This window comes from Micromys minutus, assembly GCF_963924665.1.
Source record: "Micromys minutus genome assembly, chromosome: 25".
Lineage (NCBI taxonomy): Eukaryota > Metazoa > Chordata > Mammalia > Rodentia > Muridae > Micromys > Micromys minutus.
The window spans coordinates 38,648,906-38,667,967 of record NC_137960.1 but is presented as its reverse complement, the minus strand read 5'-3'; the positions used below and the strand labels follow the sequence as shown (position 1 = coordinate 38,667,967).

The window sequence follows — 19,062 nt, the reverse complement described above, 5'->3', positions numbered from 1 at the left end:
TTTTTTGGTCCTGGTTTGTTTCACTCCACATAGTGTTTTCAAGATTTATTCATGTTACAACTATGTGTCAGAGTTTCAATCCTTTTTATGGCAGAATACTAATCTAATATGTATGTGTACTGTTCCAATATATGTATACTATTCTAACATACATGTGTACAATTCCAATATATATGCATACTATTTCATTATATATAGCCTGTATTTTATTTATATACATCTATAGCATATTTATTGATAAACCTATAGACTTTAAGTACACAATTCTCCACCATTCATATTACCTAATGAAAATGTTATTATTTATTAAGAGCTTACATAAGTACTTGTTATTTTTCAATACATCAAGCAATAAACTATAAGCTTCTGTAGTAAATTATAAATTCTGTTTACTAGAGAGAAACATAAAAAGTGTATTTATAATATTCTTTTCTCTCAATCAATTCTAATTTTCTCTTTGCTGAATTAAGACTGTTATTTTAATATCTTTATTTAGAGAGAGCATGTTTATTAAGTGTGTGTGTGTGTGTGTGTGTGTGTGTGCACACGCGTGCGCACGCGCACATGTGTGGAGGTTAGGGAGTCATTTCTGAGAGTCAGTTCTCTCCTCCCACCGGTGCCTCTATCCCTTTAGCCACATCATCAGCACAGCTATGGTTTCTGCTGTACATTTCTCTCTGCTAAAGGAGTCTTCACACATACAAACTGCCCAACTTTACTTTCTGTTGCTTTGATAAAACACTGTTCAAAATCATCTTCGGGAAGAAAAGGGTTTATTTCACTATCATGGAGGAAAGCCAAGGTCCTCAAGGCATGAGCCAGAGACAGAAACTGAAGCAGAGACCAAGGTACGCTGCTTACTGGCTTGCTTTCCAGCCTAGCTTTCTTATACAGTCTAGGAATGGTGCCGCCCACAGTAGGCTAGGCCTCGTCTATCAATTACGACAGTGCCCCACAGGCGTGTCCCCCAACCCATCCAATGGAACTATGCTCCACTTGAGCTTCCCTCATGCCAGTGACTCTTGTCTGTCCGGTTGACCAAACACGAAACAACACAAAGATGGACAAGCTCCACCTAAGCCAGCTCTTGTCATGCAACTGTGTTCTGTTATATATGAGAAATCTCTGCAATGAACTGGACATTTTAGATATTTTCTAATGCATGCTTTACATTGATTCTTGGACATGTCAGTTCATGGTCAATTTGAAATTATGGGATATTCATCTCGGGTGTTCTTCTCTCTTCAGAAAAAATCAAGAGTAGAAAAAAGAAAGGAAAGAAAATTTGATTGGGTTGATTTAGTCGTCTATCATTGGTATTGTATATTAAATTATGATAAATTACTAGCCAAAGAGGAACAAAAGGTTTAAGTTCCCCCCAGAAACATATATAGGCAAAGTTCTGCGAGCCTTCTTTTTTATAGCTCATGTATTAGCGCTGTATGAAGATACTATTTTGGGCACCGATTTTTCTTCATTTCTTGTTTGTATCGTGGTCTCTCTGTAGAGATCTTACTTTGGAACCTAGCAGAAACACTGTAAATCCACCTCTCCCCATGTGCGAAGCATGAATATCAAAGGGAGACATTTCTGACAGTATGGACCTTCTGAAAGCACTTTCCCTACTTCTATAAATATCTCAGAGAAATTAAGTTCCCCGGGAACCTAAAATTGGTCAGGGAAACAGATGTTTGAATTCTTCTGAGTTAGTACAGACACCAGCAATAATCCAGTGTTATGTCAAAGAACTTGTCTGACTGTGTGTTTAGAGTATCTGAAGCTATTTCAACTCTTCCTTCTTAGCACGAAAATTTAAAGTTTAGTTTTGCTAAATAAAACTTTATTCTTTTTTGAATATATTGATATGCATCAAGAACATTTGCATACCTAAAATTAGATAAATTACATTTGGCACATAATTGTGCGTCATTTGGGACCTATATACTTTCCTTCCTGCTTTAAGTATTTGTGTACAATCTGCATTCTCAACAAGATTATAAAGACCTGAAGATAAAAACCACCTATTTCATAATTCTATTACATACTATGACTAGTGTGGCAGTTTGCACAGAGTAGGTTTTCAAGAAATATTGGTAGGCTATGGAATTAGTAAATAATCATGCAAAAATTACTTAAAATTAACAGTAAAAAGAGGAGGCTATTTTATTCTTAATGATATTGTAATGAAGACTATTTTAAACTCTATGCAGCAATGATACACACAAATATTTAAACTATTTATGTGCCTCAACTTGACATAATTTCATGATAACTTGATAGCAATCACATTTAAATATATTAGAATATTTTTGTAATAATGGTGTTCTAGAATAGCAACTTTAATAGCTAGGAAAACATGTTAATAATGGCCATTAGCCCGAAGGAAACAAAGAACACCAAACACTTTTTTTCAGAAATAAATGTATAAGTTTAAACATTCTGCTATCATATTTGTGAGCAAACCTTAAATTAACATTTATAAAATGTAAGCTATCGAATGTTTCAGCCAAGGGACAATTTGGACCATATTTTGTAATTTTTTTCCCATGGGGCAATACTATTTAAAAAGATATCTGCTCTTGTCTCTGACTACTACTGTCTGAACTGGAAAGTGAATTTTGCTTGATACAAAAGTCTTCAGAGATCAGTGAGGGGTCACTGGCTGTGTCAGTCAGTGGATGATCAATGATTTCCCCTTACCTTCAGGACAGCTATGAATGGCACAAAGTTAGCCCTCTGGAGTCCGTTCTTGTAGAGATCTGAAACACACAAATGCACAAGCCTTTTACCCGGTGTCAGTCACAGAGCATCTCCAGCCTGGCTAAGGAACCTCTCTACTGACTGAGGGAGTGGAAGAAAACATCACCAGGATTAGCTCTATTCATAAAGTGCCAAGACTCACTAAGTTTTTCTTTTTTTTAAGGAAGAAAAAGTTGGCAGCTATGGGAAATGGCCAGCAGGAGGAGGACGCCTTCAGAGTCCCAAGTCCCTCATCCAGAGACATGTAGAGAGGCAGGTGGCACACGCCTTCAGTGCCAGGTTAACCTGGTTCTACACAGAGAAGACATGCCTCAAAAGACCAAATAAAAAAAGAAAAGAAAAGAAAAAAAGAAAGAAAAGAAAAGAGGAAGAGGAGGAAGAGGAAGAAGACAAGACACATCTAAAAGCACTTGGCCCTTGACCATAGAGGATTCCATCAGGAAAGGCTGCATCGTTGTTTTTTGTCCTATAAGTTCTTGGTGATTAGCTAAAAGACATGTAAAATTAACTATTAAAAAAAAAAAACCCACACCAAAAAAAAGAAAAAACCCACATCATTAGACAAAAACTACTCCTGGATTTGTACCAAGGTGGCATATTTGATCAAACGGTAAAGAAAGGCCAGTGTAAATGAATTGTCTAAAAGACCAAATGCTCTTCTCAATAACCCAAGTCACCGGTAATTATATCATAGGCAATATTTTCTCACTTAGATACTTTGCAACATATACATGTGTCACCGTGAGTGTATGCTTACACAAATACAGATAAATACACTTATTTTCAAAAGCAAACAAAAAGAAAATGGCAGCACACTTTAAGGATTTTAAGGATTTTTATATATTTTTTAATAGAACAAGACTTTTGCCAAACAGCGTGACACACATTTGTAACTGTGGTCCTGAGGATGGCACACATGTGTAACTGTGGTCCTGAGTTTGGCACACATGTGTAACTGTGGTCCTGAGGTTGACACACATGTGTAACTGTGGTCCTGAGGATGACACACATGTGTAACTGTGGTCCTGAGGATGACACACATGTGTAACTGTGGTCCTGAGGTTGGCACACATGTGTAACTGTGGTCCTGAGGATGACACACATGTGTAACTGTGGTCCTGAGGATGGCACACATGTGTAACTAACTGTGGTCCTGAGGATGGCACACATGTGTAACTGTGGTCCTGAGGATGGCACACATGTGTAACTGTGGTCCTGAGGATGGCACACATGTGTAACCCCAGTACTAAGGAGACAAATGCTCAGAGGATTCCAGTTAAGGCGAGCCTAAGCTATAAAGAATTGCTTTGTCTTAAAAATCAGAACTGGAGCTCACAGACACTTGTAACACGAGCTCCAGGGCAAACCACAACATATGCTGGCCTCCTTGGTACATAAATGCATGTGCACATACTCACACCCGTGTATGTAAATAAACAATAGAATAAGTCTTTCACAAAGAAAGAGGGAGCTGTGGAAATGGTTCACAGAGGACCAGAGTTCTGCTCCCAGCACCACTGTCAGGCAGCTCACAACTGTAACATCAGGCCCACCTACAGGCACCCTCATGCACACACTTATACACACATGCAGAGACACATACATGCCCATAAATTAAAACAATATAAAAACCTAAAAATGTTTTTAAGAGACTTTAAAATCTTATTGTATCAACAACCATTCTATTAAGCTGTTGGATTTTTATAAACGGTAAAAATGGAAAAAGTAAAAAAAAAAAAAAAAAAAAAAACAATTTCCTCCATAGTGAAAAACATAAATTAGATTACACTGCATGTCAGGGTTTTCAAAGTATAGCATTATAGAATCTTTTCTATATTTCCTTGTTTAAAGAAGAAATGGTAACTGTGATAGATTTCAACTACCATATCTTTATGAAAATGAAATGGTCATTAGAAAACATTTATTCTTCTTAGAACTACTAATCATGGAATTATCACAGTGAAGGGGGGTTTGCACATGCTCTGTGCTGATTGAGGAGAGGCTTGCTTTCACTTCACCTAACATTTTGATTTAGGAACATCACAAAAGGTAAGATAATGCTGACCATGTTGTGAGGATGTCAACGTTCAACATGATTTTTTTTTTCTAATCTATACTTCTGTTGAATAACGTGGATAAGATGCAGGAAATGGGTTTAAAGCTAAGTCATTTCCACAGGTTTTACCAACTGCAAAAGCTGCTGGAGAAGGTGCACAAAAATACAATGGGGGCTGGGGGTGTCCATGGAAAGTGTGTTTAGAGCATGCATGAGGCCTAGGTTCAGTTTCCAGACCTCCACTCACAAAAAAAAAAAAAAAAAAAAAAAACCATAACAGATGGACTGACAGGAAGGACGAAAAAGTAAAAATACGAATTTTTAAAACTCAGCCCATATTCTAGCAGCTTTATTCATAAACGGAGAAGCAAAACAAACAACTTCTAAGCTTTCTTTGTAACACCCCAACCTGAAAGCAATCTGAATGTGCAGCGTGGATGGATAGAAAACAAATCATTTGTGTCAGCACAGTGAAATACTTACTATTCTGCAATAAAAAAAGATAAGCTACGTGTACAACAGGCAAATCTCAAAAGGAACCAGACCCCAAGCAATATATACTGAGTAGCTCTCTTGACATAGGACTGCAGCGAGGGCAAGCCCATCTACAGTGACAAAAGCAACTTTGCCCTCACCTGGGGAAGGAGGACAGGGCGGGAGTGAGTGATAACAAAAGGACGCAGGAACGTGTGGCAAGAAACAGAAACACCTGCAACACAGTTGTGCTGATAGTTTCAATGATGGATTTAACTTCGATTTTTTTTTTTTAGAAATGTATGAATACTATATTTACACGACCCCAACCCCATGTACCAATAGGTTTTAAAACACACCATTTCTGTGGCCCTCCCTGCACCCAGGGGTCATCAGCCAAAATCAGTCCATGAGGACAAAGGAAGCTCTGTGAGTATGCAAGGTGATGACCTCATACCAGGACTGGGGTCAGAACATCCAGGATGGGCTGAAGGCTTAAGGTACCAAAATGCCTCATTAGCATGGGGAAGCATCCCAGGAATCTCGGGTGCTGTTATCAGGAGAAAGGAAGGTGAACCTGTAATCTCCATCTAGGCTAGTGACATTCAGCAGTAGATGTATGTAGGGATTTTATAGCTTCCCAGACAAGGTCAGAGAAGGGGAAGGAAGCCCTGCCATATCCGACAATGGTACACCTTAACCTTAATTAGCCGGTCAACATTTTTCTATTATTAATATCTAATATCATAGATATTCACTAGGAATATCTATGCGCACAAGAGACTGGCACGAAGCCAAGGTGTTATCTTACGGAACTTTTGTTTTTGCTTTTGTTTTGAAACAGGGTCTATCTATGCAGCCCTGACTGACTGTCCTGGGATTCACCGTGCAAACCAAGTTGGCTCACAGAGATCTGTCTGCCTCTGCCTGAGTAGTCCTGGGATTAAAGCGTGCACCACACATCTGTTTCATCTTTATTTTTTGATGATATAGGGGCTCCCTTGTGCAGCTGACACATGTGCACTGGGATGCTGGGACCCAGGAGAGCAGTAAAGGCTCACTTCCTCTCCACTGAAAGACTTCCACTCATCAGCAAAGTGACAGAAAAGTACACTAGCCTTTAAATCTTACAGATTTAGTGCTCCAAGGGTTACGTTTTTAAACTGTGCCTGTACAAAAACATGTGATTCAAAACCTATGAGAGGCATTGTCTAAACAGAATCCCAAGCAGAAATCAGTTGACTTGAAGATCTTCAGGCTTTTATGGGACACAAAATGGAAGAAGGGCTATCGTCATCAAATTGAAGAGTTTCTCTGCAATTCAAATATTTCGCTAATTGCAATACAATAGATCCATCTCCTGAAATGTTATTTGGCTACAAAATTTTTCATATTTAGTTTTAAGTTTCTTATAAGGTTAGGCTAACTCCACGACAGGCTTCAAACTAGCAGTTCAGGAGTCTAGGCCTAAATCTCTGTTTACATGAACTGGGCAATTCCAGGCAAGTACAGGCCTCAGAAGCTTCCCGATCACCTGACCTAAGGCAAGGACAATGGGTCAGCAGCAGTTTCCAGACTTCCTCAACAACAGTTTCCAGACCTCCCCAGCAGTGTCCAGTCCCCAAGGCCCCAGCTCTGGTTCTGGCTTGTCCCTAGAAATAGAGCCAAAATTAAGATAGAGGTCACCTACACCTCCCCGGAATTCTCGATGTGCTTTAATCTAGCCTGCCAGCTCACTCTGGGGTCTCTCCATCTTTGTAGATGATAGGCCCCAGCAAAGTAAAGCACATTTGCATTTACATACTATTTGAGTCTAGGATGTCATTCTTCAGCAAACCATGGACCCTTACACTGAGCTATAAAGGTTTCTGTTACATTTATGCCAACAGTTGCTGTTGTTTATTAAATATCAGTTAACACTCACCTGTTCTTGCCTCTGGTTTGATTGTTTTGGTTTTTTAATGATTCTGAATAAGCTAAATGTACACTTGGCTGTGTAAGACAGTGGAGTGGGATTCTGGGACCTCGTTTGTAGAGAATAGATTGAGGGCTTCCAAACTCTCCAGAGTGAAGAATGGGGAAGATACTTAAGAGGTAAAACATATGCAAAGAGGACGTTTAAAGTCATGACAAGCACATTCATACAGTGGAGATGGTGCGGGTACAGTGGAGATGGTGCGGGTACAGTGGAGATGGTGCGGGTACAGTGGAGATGGTGCGGGTACAGTGGAGATGGTGCGGGTACAGTGGAGATGGTGCGGGTACAGTGGAGATGTGGGGGTACAGTGGAGATGGTGCGGGTACAGTGGAGATGGTGCGGGTACAGTGGAGATGGTGCGGGTACAGTGGAGATGGTGCGGGTACAGTGGAGATGGTGCGGGTACAGTGGAGATGGTGCGGGTACAGTGGAGATGGTGCGGGTACAGTGGAGATGGTGCGGGTACAGTGGAGATGGTGCGGGTACAGTGGAGATGGTGCGGGTACAGTGGAGATGGTGCGGGTACAGTGGAGATGGTGCGGGTACAGTGGAGATGGTGCGGGTACAGTGGAGATGGTGCGGGTACAGTGGAGATGGTGCGGGTACAGTGGAGATGGTGCGGGTACAGTGGAGATGGTGCGGGTACAGTGAAGATGGTGCGGGTACAGTGGAGATGGTGCGGGTAGCAGGTCCAGTCTTTAAAATTCAACTTTCAGTACCAAGAGGAAGAATGATGCCTATTAGTACATTCACAAGCCAGTTTAGAGTTTGAAAGGCATCTAAAAGAGGTAATTCAAATGAATTTTTCTATAAAATAGGAATAAAATATTTTCTGACAGAAAACATTTACATAGCTCTATGGGGCAATATGATTTTTCCTTCTAAGATAATATTATTTTATCATAGAGAGCACATTTAGACCATTTAAGCAGTAACAGAAATTTAGCTTTTCTCTTTCATTATTTAGAAGATATTTTATTAGTTTCTCTAATCCATCCACGTAGGTAAGACCTAACATATTGAATACAGTGAGTATCAGCTGCACTGGCTGTAAATTTCTGTACAAATGTCAGGCCGATATGGAAACTGGAATACTTTTACCAATGCCTACAGCCTAGTGTTTGGTTTCCGTCACTAATAAAACTGAAGTCCAAGCAATATTTTGCTAAATCTGTAAACAGTATAGCAAATTAAGTTTTGCTTTTGATTGTAAATTGTAGCTACACAGTCAGGCAGGTGGTGGTGTTGGAATCCCAGCACGTGGGAGCTGAGGCTGAAGGAAGGAGGATCTGCTAAAGTGTGGTCTCTAATGACAGTGAGACCCTAATGACAGACAGAGGAGAGGGAGATGTTGAGGGCGAAATGTAGCTTGAGGTACCTTTTCTATATTCCTGAGGCTAAGTACTTGGCTTAAATCTCTTCAGCAGCCTTATTTCCTTAGCCCCCAACCCTATAGACACTTTTGGGGGGGGGGTGCAAATTGAAAAATATTCAAACCCAGTTGTTCTGCTGTTTGGTCACAATTCTTACTATAAATTAAATTTGCTCTGCTAGAGTCTGTAGAGATGACTCAGTGTTTGACAGCATGCGCTGCCCTTACAAAGGGCCAGACCCCATGTCAGCAGCTCACAGATACCTGCTGCTCCAGCCCCAGGGACACTCAATGCCTCTGCCTCTGAAGGCACCCACACCCAAATGTTCATACTCACACACAGACATCTGTGTGTGAGCGAGTGTGTGTGTGTGATTATATATGATTTAATAATAAGAAGAAATCATTTGGGGTTTTTTCCCTAGATTTTCTAGGTTTCTCTGTGTAGTTTGCCTAGCCTAGAACTCAAAGGCCCAGCAGCCTCTGCCTTCCCAGTGCTAGGACTAAAGGTGTGCACCACGATGCCCAACAACTAATGACTTGTAAAAACAAAAGGTCCCTCTACTTCCACAAAAAGTGGACAAGTGTTTTGTCACAGTCTGACATGCACTCTATTCCAGTTCCTACCTGAAATCCCCAAACACAGCCTTCGGGGTCCACACTCTTACCAACACGCTCAGCCTCTGAGCCCTCACCCTGTCAAAGCCACTGTTCCACTGCTTGAAGATACTATGACCAAAGCAACTGTTGTAAAGCAAAGTGTTTGACTGGGAGCTTGCTTACAGCTTTAGAGGGTTTGTCCGTGATCACACACACACACACACACACACACACACACAGAGAGAGAGAGAGAGAGCATCCCCAGTGACACACCTCATCCAAGCCAGCATTTCCTAATCCTAATCCACCTCCATAGTTCCACTCTCTGGTGACCAAGCATTCAAATACACATGAGCGTTTGGGGCCTTTCTCCTGCAAACCATCACACTCACGATCGGTCTTGTGCCTGCGGCATTCTGGGACTTCAATGTCGTGGACGCCAAAGCATTACCTGAGACCATCATAAGGCAGACTCTCAGCAATGACCCCACACTTAAAACCGATTTTCTTCATTAGACGTCTCATCACTATAACCAAACACATTTTTTAAAGTCAGGAAGGGAAGATGTATCTCGGATCATATTTTAGAAATCTCAGCCCTTCGCGGCAAGGAGACTGTGACAATCAAATGCACTTCCGTCAGGGCAGCTAATGATCGAGGAGCGAGCACCCGGTCTCCAAGACTACCTCTTTCCACACTCATGTCAGTTGGGCCCCTGGCTTTGGCATGCTGCTGCCCAATTCAGGAGGTTCTTTCCCCTTAGTTAATTACCTCCAGAAATGCTGTATAGACAGGCTCAGAGACGGGCTGTTCTAATCTTCTAGGTCAGTCACAGTAAGAGTAGAGATGAGATATTTTGCTGCCATGTGTGATTCAGAAGTCTTGGGTTCAGGTAGGATGTGTATGCAGAACTTGGGGCTATCTCAGTCTATCTAGTTCTCTGTGGAGCAGACCTCCTCTCCTCAAACTCTTTAATGTGACTCTTCAGCCCATAAAAAAAAAAAAAAAAAAAAACTGTGGGTTTTCAAACAGGACCCCAGGTGCCAGTGCATTGACTTTACTGGCCCCCAAAGTCCACACTGGGACCTAGTCCAAGTTCTCTCTGGAATCTCTCAGCTTTCTTCACTCTCTAGGACCACCGATAACTGCTAAGCATTGTGCTCAGAGTTTCTTACTGTTTACTCTAAGTGTCCCTTAGCCGGGAGCTTGCTTAGTGCAGCAGGAGTTTCGTAGAGAATAGCCACGCACGGCATGCCCCGCCACTAGTCTCATCTTGCTGCACAGTTTTTATTCATAGACTTGGGCTGATCTATAAGATTTTGCTCTGAGGAGCAGTTTTACTTTTTCTTTTCTTTTCTTTTTCTTTTCTACTAATTTAGAAAGTAAAAGGCTTATTTTAAATTCTAAAAGAAAGCTAGAGAGAGTCGCTCAGATCTGTAATGAAGCATCTGGAGCACTGAGGCAGGAGGATGTCATATGTGAGGCTGTCCCGTGCCACACAAAATGATGTTGTGGCTACTCAGTGTCTGTGACTCCCTGCAGCAAGGTCAGGATCCCCTTCTCACCCCTTGTTCCGATGATCTCACTCTCCTCAGTGAAGCCCCTCTAACATCTGTTCCACAGGGACTAACGTCCTGTCCTCTGGTTCTGGTCCTACATTCTGCCAGGTGTGTTAAGCCAGTCTCCCAAACATCACCCATTTCTCTTTCTATAGTATCATGTCTACACTTTTGTGCCTCTAAGACTGATATCCATGGATTTAACATCTTCTCACTTCATTGTCTTTCTTTAACTGAGACAATCTTTCAGTAAACAAGATTTCAGTTCAATTTGTTACCTTTAAAAATAAATAATATTACATTTTTTTCCTTCACACAGTCGATGTTGTTCTTATTTTCTTTCCATCGAGACAGAATCTTGCTGTGTAGCCCATGTGGCCTCACATTACTACCTTCCCGACTCGCCCTGCCTGGTGCTGGGATTTTAGGCATGGAGCACCAGGCACGATCTCCTCCTGACTCATCCCGTCCAGTGCTCAGATTCCTGGCATGGACCACTGGACCCACTTTCGAAGTCTCCTGAGGCATTCCCTCTTTGCTCTGGCAGCTCATCTGTCTTGAAAAACTGTTGCTTTTTGCCTTTAGTCGCCATATTTCATGTTGTAGTCTCTGTTACTGTTCTAATGCTATGGTGGTTTCTGCTCATAGGATTGAACAAACTGTGCCCTGTGTAACTGCCGTGTGTATCTGCAGTTCAGATGGTGTTTTCATATAGTTCAGAAATTTAGATAAAATACATGGTTTGGCACAGTTCTTCTAACTACACACCGACTTTTTTTCTCCCTGTCTATAATTTAGTTTCATGTTCAATAATGATTGTGGATGCTCAAACTGCAGAGAAAGGGTTTCCTGGAGTGTTCAGCCACTAGTAGGCCATGAATCACATCTACTCAAAACTAAGGGGCTATCAGAGAAATGGGGTAAGAAGGACTGTAAGAGCCAGAGGTCAGGAAGGACTGGAGCAAAGCCTTGTCTTCTGGGCCTGACAGGACTGCTGCTTTCATGGATTCATAACGGCTGTGGATGCCGGCACAAAGCCCATGGCAAGATCAAGCCATCCAGCATTCTCACAAGGGGTCCGGGAGGTTCACAAGCTACTACACCTAACTGAGAAGCTGGGCACAAGGCATGTGTTCTAAAACTGAGCCTGTCCCCTTTAAGGGTGTGATCCCCGGTTAGTCAACGGCATCCCAGTGAAAGATTCTACACCTAGAAATAAATATGGGCAGCACAAACTGGAGCCCAATCTGTTATTTAAAATAGGACACAAAGTTGAGGGGTGGAATCTAGGAGAAGGGAGATCTAGGAAGAGTTAGGGGCAAGAGTTGGGGTAAATGGATTAAAATACACTGTACAAAATTCTTAAGGAATTAACTTTTTAAAAATCTGTAGTTGTATACTCTGACAAGTTCATCACTACTTCAGAAATGTTACAGAATTACACCACTAAACGTAACTCTGAAATAAATACACATTTCTGAAATAAAACACATAGATCTGATATCATATTAAAAAGACAATTCTAAGTACATTTTATGAAAGGTGTTAGATTGTTCCAAATGTGTTTTCAGCCTTTGTAGTAATGACCACCGTATTACTGTTGTTCTTTTGTTTTCCTGAGAGAGACACAATCTCCCTGCTTAGTTCCAAAGAGCTTGGAACTTGCTGTGTAGACCAGGCTGGCCCCAAACTCACAGAGATCTGGATGCCTATGCCTCCCAAATTCTAGGATTAAAGCATACACTATCACAGCCAGCTAAAATTTTTCCTCTAATAATAAAATAAATGGCATAAATGTGAGTGTGCACACAGATGTGAGTGTGCCCACAGATGTGAGTGTGCCCACAAATGTGAGTGTGCACACAAATGCAAGTGTGCACATAAATGTGAGTGTGCCCACAAATGTGAGTGTGCCCACAAATGCGAGTGTGCCCACAAATGCGAGTGTGCCCACAAATGAGACTACTACACATATTGGTAGCCAACCTGTGGTGCTATCTAGTCCTTTGTTTACAATGAATATACTGGTTTGGATAAAAATCATATAACATTGTTGCCTGGTGGTCTAAGAAAATGAATTCTTCAAAGCATTCTACTCAGGGTATTGTAATGTGACCCAAGGCATTCTTCATTATAATAAACAGTAAGTAGAAAACAGAAACTGGGGCTGGAGAGATGGCTCAGTGGTTAAAAGCACTGACTGCGCTTCCAAAGGTCTCGAGTTCAATTCCCAGCAACCACACTGTGGTTCACAACCATCTGTAATGGGATCCGATGCCCTCTTCTGGTGTGTCTGAAGACAGCTACAGTGTACTCATAAAATAAACAAATCTTTTTTTTTTAAGGGGAACTTGAGCCAACAAGATGGTTCAGTGGGTAAAGTTTCTTCCTCCAAGCCTGATGACCTGAATTCAATTTCTGGGACCCTTGTAGTAGGAGAGAGCCAATCCCTTCTAGTTGTTCACAGACCTCCACATGTGCATGTGCATGGCATGCACTCTTGTGCACATGTGTGCTCACACAAACACATAACTTTACATTTTTTAATGTTAAAATAACTGGGGGCCGGAGAGGCGGCTCAGCAGCTAAGCGCACTGGCTGCTCCTGCAGAGGACCTGACTCTCTCTGCCCTCTCAAGGTGGCTCACAACCATCCCTAACTCCAGCTGCTGGGGAATCCAGCCTCCAATGGCACAAGACACGCATGTGGTGCACAGACACACATGCAGGTAAAATACCCATACATATAAAATAATAATAATAAATATTTCTAAATTTTAAAGAGGAAAAAAGCAGGCATCTTAACATCTTCTGAGTAGCTTTAGGCTCAATCCTGGGGGTGGGGGCCTTTCTTTCTGTGACCCAAATTAGACTGAGAGTGAGGAACAGTCACTCAACCTACCCAGTCTATTCCCCTTTAACACTGTACTCCTGTTTTTAGATGGAGTTCTCAAGTTTAATCATTAAGTTAATTTTGAATTTTTAACTAATTTGATCTCCTGACCTGCTCACTTGTTGGGTCACCATCCAATTAATTCTATTTTTTTCTTCCCTGCACTGGAATATCATGAAACTAGAAAAACTTAGGAGCGTTATGAAAACAGAAAAACTTCTATTTCGGAACATAAACCATGAGAACTACGTGCGTGAAATTTTAAATCACGGGTTCCTTTTCTAGTTGTCCCTGCAGAGCCACTGCCGTCATCACCCTGTACCAGGTTTCTTATTCTGCACACTCCTGACATGTTTGTCCACGTGGTCCTCTGCATGAAGAATGGCTCTTTGCACTAACAATGTCTCTGGCAGCAGTCCCAGCCTCAACCCTGCTGCCTGCCAGGACACCCCTCCACTTGGGTAGAACAGCCAGACACTGCTAAATATCTTTCAAGCCGAACGGTCCCCACTGGAGAACTGCTGTGTGGTACTAAGACGGAGCCATTTCCTGTCTAGTAATCCACAGCAGTTTCCTAACAGGTCTGCCTGGTTCCATCACATCACTACACTCTACCCAGAAGCCCATCTTCAAATTACAGCCGATGCAATCTTCCCAACTGGAATCTTGTCAGTCCTGTTCGAGGCGAGCTTTGGTGGCTTACATTTTCATCTCTTACAATACAATTCAAAATCCTTATTGTTGCCTTACAGAAGCTAGCTCATACCTCCAGCTTCATCCTATACAGCCCATTTTCTGGTCACACTGGCTGTCTTCTGAGCTCTCTGATACACTACTCTTTCTCTGTGCCAAGAACTTTCTTTTCCCAGCTGGTACAGCCATCTGAGAGTCTGCTATCTGGGGGATAGAAGAGGAAAAGGTCTCTCTCATTTAACCCTGGCTGGCCTGGAACTTGTGTAGGCTAGGTTAGCCTCAGACTCCAATCCTCTTGTCCCTGCCACCCCAGTGTCAGATTACAGGTACGTGCTACTCTGCCCAATGGTAACTTCTTTTCGCTAACAGCACTATCTGGGGTGCTGGATCAAAGCTATAGCCTGCAGGAAAACCTGCGCGTATTCTCATGGTTGGAAAAGAGATCAACCTTTAACTGGGGCAGTTAGACCACGATCACTTACAGCCATCAAGGAGGAAGCAGCCAGTGCAGTTCCTCTTAATTTATATAGAATAAAATTAGCTTTTGTGGTATACAGTTGTGTGACTTTTAACACATAACCATCACCACAGTCAAGATACAGAACAATTCCAATACACCAAGAAAGGGTTCTCCCTTTGTTCCCGTGCACTCAAAATTTCTCTCCCCAGCCCACATAATCACCAATTTATCATTCATTCTCTCATTATGTCTTTTCCTGTCTTTTTCTCCACCAATAAGATTATACACACACAGGAATGGACTCACACGTGTGAATAAGTATATCCACATTCTCACTGTGCTGTATTCTTTTCCTTACAGGTTTTTTTTTTTTTTTTTTTTTTTTTTAATTTGGGGGGTTTGAGAGTGTTATGTTGTTGTGGGGTTTTTTTGTTTTTTGTTTGTTTGTTTGTTTTTGAGATTGTCTCCCCCATAGCCCAGGCTGGCCTTCAACTTACATTCCTGGGTGACAGGATTACAGGTATAATGCCACCACGACTTAGCATCAAACATTAAGCTATTTGATCCCAGAATTCCGAAAGCAGAGACAATAAGGCTGCAAGTTGAAAGCCAGCCCAGAGCTAGGTGGTGACAGTGCACACATTTAATCCCAGGACTGAGAGGCAGAGGCCAGCCTGATCTATAGAGTGGGTTTCAGGAGAGCCAGAGCCCTGCCAATAAAAAATAAAAATAAAAAACAAATAAAAGCCAGCTACATCATGACACCCTATCTCCAGGTAGATGGATAGATAGATAAAGATAGATAGATAGAAAGATAGATAGATAGATAGATAGATAGGTGGGTAGGTGGGTAGGTGGATGAATGGATGGATATAGAGATATAGAGATATATAGATAGATAGATAGATAGATAGATAGATAGATAGATAGATAGATAAACAGACAAATAGACAGACAAATAGACAGACAGATAGACAGACAGCCTATTAAGATGATTTTTGTCTGCCAATGGGAAAGATTCTAGAGCTTGTGGAGAAAAGAGCTGTCAGGTGACTATAGTTCAACTACTGCAGGTCTGCACCTGAATTCACTGTGGGGCTTCTCCAAAGAATAGTTCCTGCTCACCTTGTTTGTGCAACACAATCTGTGTTGCCGAATGTCCCTCAGTCTCTCCTTGTGACTGCCTGCCTTGCTTTGCCACACTGCCAAGCACTACTTTCCTTCAGCAATCTTGCTAGGACTCCTAGAGTATTCTAGCACCTTGCTACTTCAAAGCATAGCATTGTCACTGTGCAAAGATAATCCTGACAGCATTATTAAATCAGTTGTAGTAGAGGCAGACATCATTCCCACTTAGCTGGGGAAGAGCATGTGCACCAAAATACATGTGTGGAGACCACAGGTCCATATCATTTGTCTTCCTCTGTTACTCTTCTTGTCTTAGTGACTAGTCTACTGCTGTGAAGAGACACCATGACCAAAGCAACTCTAATACAGGAAAGCATTCAACTGGGGGTTTGATTACAGTTTCAGAAGTTTAGTCCCTTCTCATCATGGCAGGAAGTGTGGCAACATGTGGGCAGGAGTAGTGCTGGAGCAGCAGCTGAGAGCTTTACATCCTGATCTATAAGCAATGGGTAGAAAAAGAGAGACTCTGGTCTAGTATGGGCTTTTGTAAAGCCCACCCCCAGCCCCAGCGCAACAAGGCTACATGTCTAATCTTTCCCAGCAGTTCAGCTCTGAAACGAACATCCCAGTATGCAAGCCTATGGGGGGCATCTTCTTTCAAACTACCACAGCATTCCATGCCCACCTTTTCTTTTGTTTTCTTTTTTAAGACAGGGTTCCACTAGGTTGCATTGGCTAGCCTAGAAGCCAGTATGTAGAGTAGGCTGGCCTTTAACGTTTAGAGATCCACCTGCCCCTGCTTCCCTACCATGCCCAGACAGTAATTTCATTAAAAAAAAAAAAAAAAAGCTCTTGTGTGGGTCTCTCTGCCCTCCTGGATTATCAACCGTTAGGTCCGCAGGGGCAAAGGAAGAGAGAGTGTGGGGGAGCAGGGTTCAGAAGCCCTGTGAGTAGGTATGGTGAATGACCACACTGAACTGCCTGTCAGTAGGTACATCAGTTTAACTTGGGGTAATTCAAGACTTATAAAGTTTTGCGGGACTGAAAGCAGGAACATTTAAGATGGGCGAGGGTCACTGGCTGGGGGCTTAGGGTACCTGGCATACCTCATTAGCATGGGAAAGCATTTCAGGGATCCCAGGGGCTGCCTGAAGAGGTTTTGTCAGGAGAAAAGAAATTAATATATAAACTATAAACTAATTGAGACCATGTGGCATTCCTCAGGTAGAGGCGGCTGTGGGGGCCTTGAACTCCACACACAAGGTCAGAGAAGGAGAACACCTGTAACAAGGAGTCCTCCATTAGTCGCCAAGCTCCAGAAGGCTGTCGGTCAACGGTAGACTTCCACCCTACTTAGCTGAGTTTTCCCACGCTCTTGAAGAATGAGGAGCTAGCCCAGTGGTAGCCTGTTTTTCAATTCCCTGTGACCCAGTCCATCAGACAGCCTATAAGAAAACAGCGTCTGAGACTACGACAGTCCCCACTCCCAGTCTCAAGCACTCAGCCCTGCAGCCCGAGATTCTTGCAGACACTCCACAGTCACTCTGGGGCTGCTCAAGATCCGTCCGCACTCACACCCATGCACGGGGAGAAAAGACACCGAGTGATCAATGTCCTCAGAAAGTTTCTGGGCGGACAATGAGCCAAAAATACACTAAGTAAGTCAAATATGGTGAGGCATGTTGCCACGTGAAGAAAGAGAGGGGTAAGGATAAGTGCCACAGGGTGGGGGCGGGGTTGTTCGATCTAGAAGGCAGGCCTAGGGCCCTCTGGAAAGGCGCTTCTGAGCAAGACTCTAAGAGTTCCCTGTGAAACATTCTTTTGGATTCCTCACCTTTAACTGACCACATGATGAGATAAAGAAAGAAAATACAAGATTTGAAATGTATTACATTTGTCTAACCACTACTTGTATTTTAATTCTTAAATACTTTCCTAATAAGCCACAAGTGCCATTTTAGAAATGATAAATTAAGTGAAGTACTAAAAAAAAAAAAAACTATTCGTGAAAGTGAGCTTCATCTTTTTCTAAAATTTAATTAAGAGTTTTCCATCTCCTTGTGTTTCTTTTATGGCATAAAAAGCAGCTAAGAAGACTTGCACGTTTATATGTATGTGTCACGTGTCTAGTGTTGGGGAATCCATATCCAACAAGGAAATCGACTGGACCCACCTTGATTTAAAAACAAACAAACAAAAAAAAACCAGAAATATTTTTAAATGTGAATTCAGACTAATTTTTCCGATTGAGCCTGTTATAAAAGCAAGGGTAGGTGAAATCATCAGATTTACAAGCACAAGAAAATTACTACAGGAACATGAGTTTTCGAAAGCTTAAGTCTCCATCTAATTGGATGTGGAGAGCGCGATGTTCCGGTACCTTCCGGTGGTCTGTTGGATGTTGCCACAACGACGACCCCGTTTTTGAACAGATTTTCAAAAAGCTGTTTCAGAATCATGGCGTCGGCAATGTCAGTGACCTGCGGATGACAACACATTTGTTTTATTTTAATTTCACTTCTGCTCTAACAAATTTGCTAATGGCTCTTTTTTTTTTTTTTTTTTTTTTTTTTTAAGATGGAAGTAAATTCCAAGAGGAAAAATTCTAATTATCGTCCTGAGGAAGAGTAGATAATTAAAAGCATGAAAGGCCATCGAACAGTCTTTTAAACTCACACATCCTGCGCGGCGAGTCAATCACTCCACCCAAATTATCAAGTGGTTCTGTGAGAACTTCCTCATCAAGCACATGTAGAAAACATAGAAAAGTGTCCTGAGCATTTAGGAAATCCAATTAATTAGAACATGACCAAGTCTCTCCCTATGCTGCCATCATCCCCTGCCACCACCACCCCCTCCAGCATGCACACTCGTGCACACAAAGGCAAGGGAGTAAGAATAACAATTAAAATATACAGGCTATTTGCAATTCCTAATACCTTTCTGGCAAAGGTCCCTGGAAAGGTGACTTTTAATGGCTGTGGGACTTCAGAAATAAGGACAAGTAGCCAGTGAGACACAATCAGCTGCTGTTGAAAATAGAATGATATGACACAGAGACTATTGTGCAATTGTTGCACGAAACAATT

The 19,062-nt window shown here is 42.0% G+C and overlaps 1 protein-coding gene across 4 annotated transcripts in view; it reads right to left on the bottom strand.

The window, feature by feature from the left end:
* Positions 1 to 19,062, bottom strand: part of AFG1L (AFG1 like ATPase) — a 146,270-nt gene that overhangs the window by 66,738 nt on the left and 60,470 nt on the right. For all 4 annotated transcript variants that reach the window (XM_080937873.1, XM_080937874.1, XM_080937875.1 and 1 more), the window contains 2 exons: positions 18,354 to 18,453; positions 2,701 to 2,759 (listed from right to left, as the gene is read on the bottom strand). In XM_080937873.1, coding sequence (XP_080793999.1) covers positions 2,701 to 2,759; positions 18,354 to 18,453 — 159 coding nt within the window. The remainder of the gene's footprint in view (positions 1 to 2,700; positions 2,760 to 18,353; positions 18,454 to 19,062) is intronic.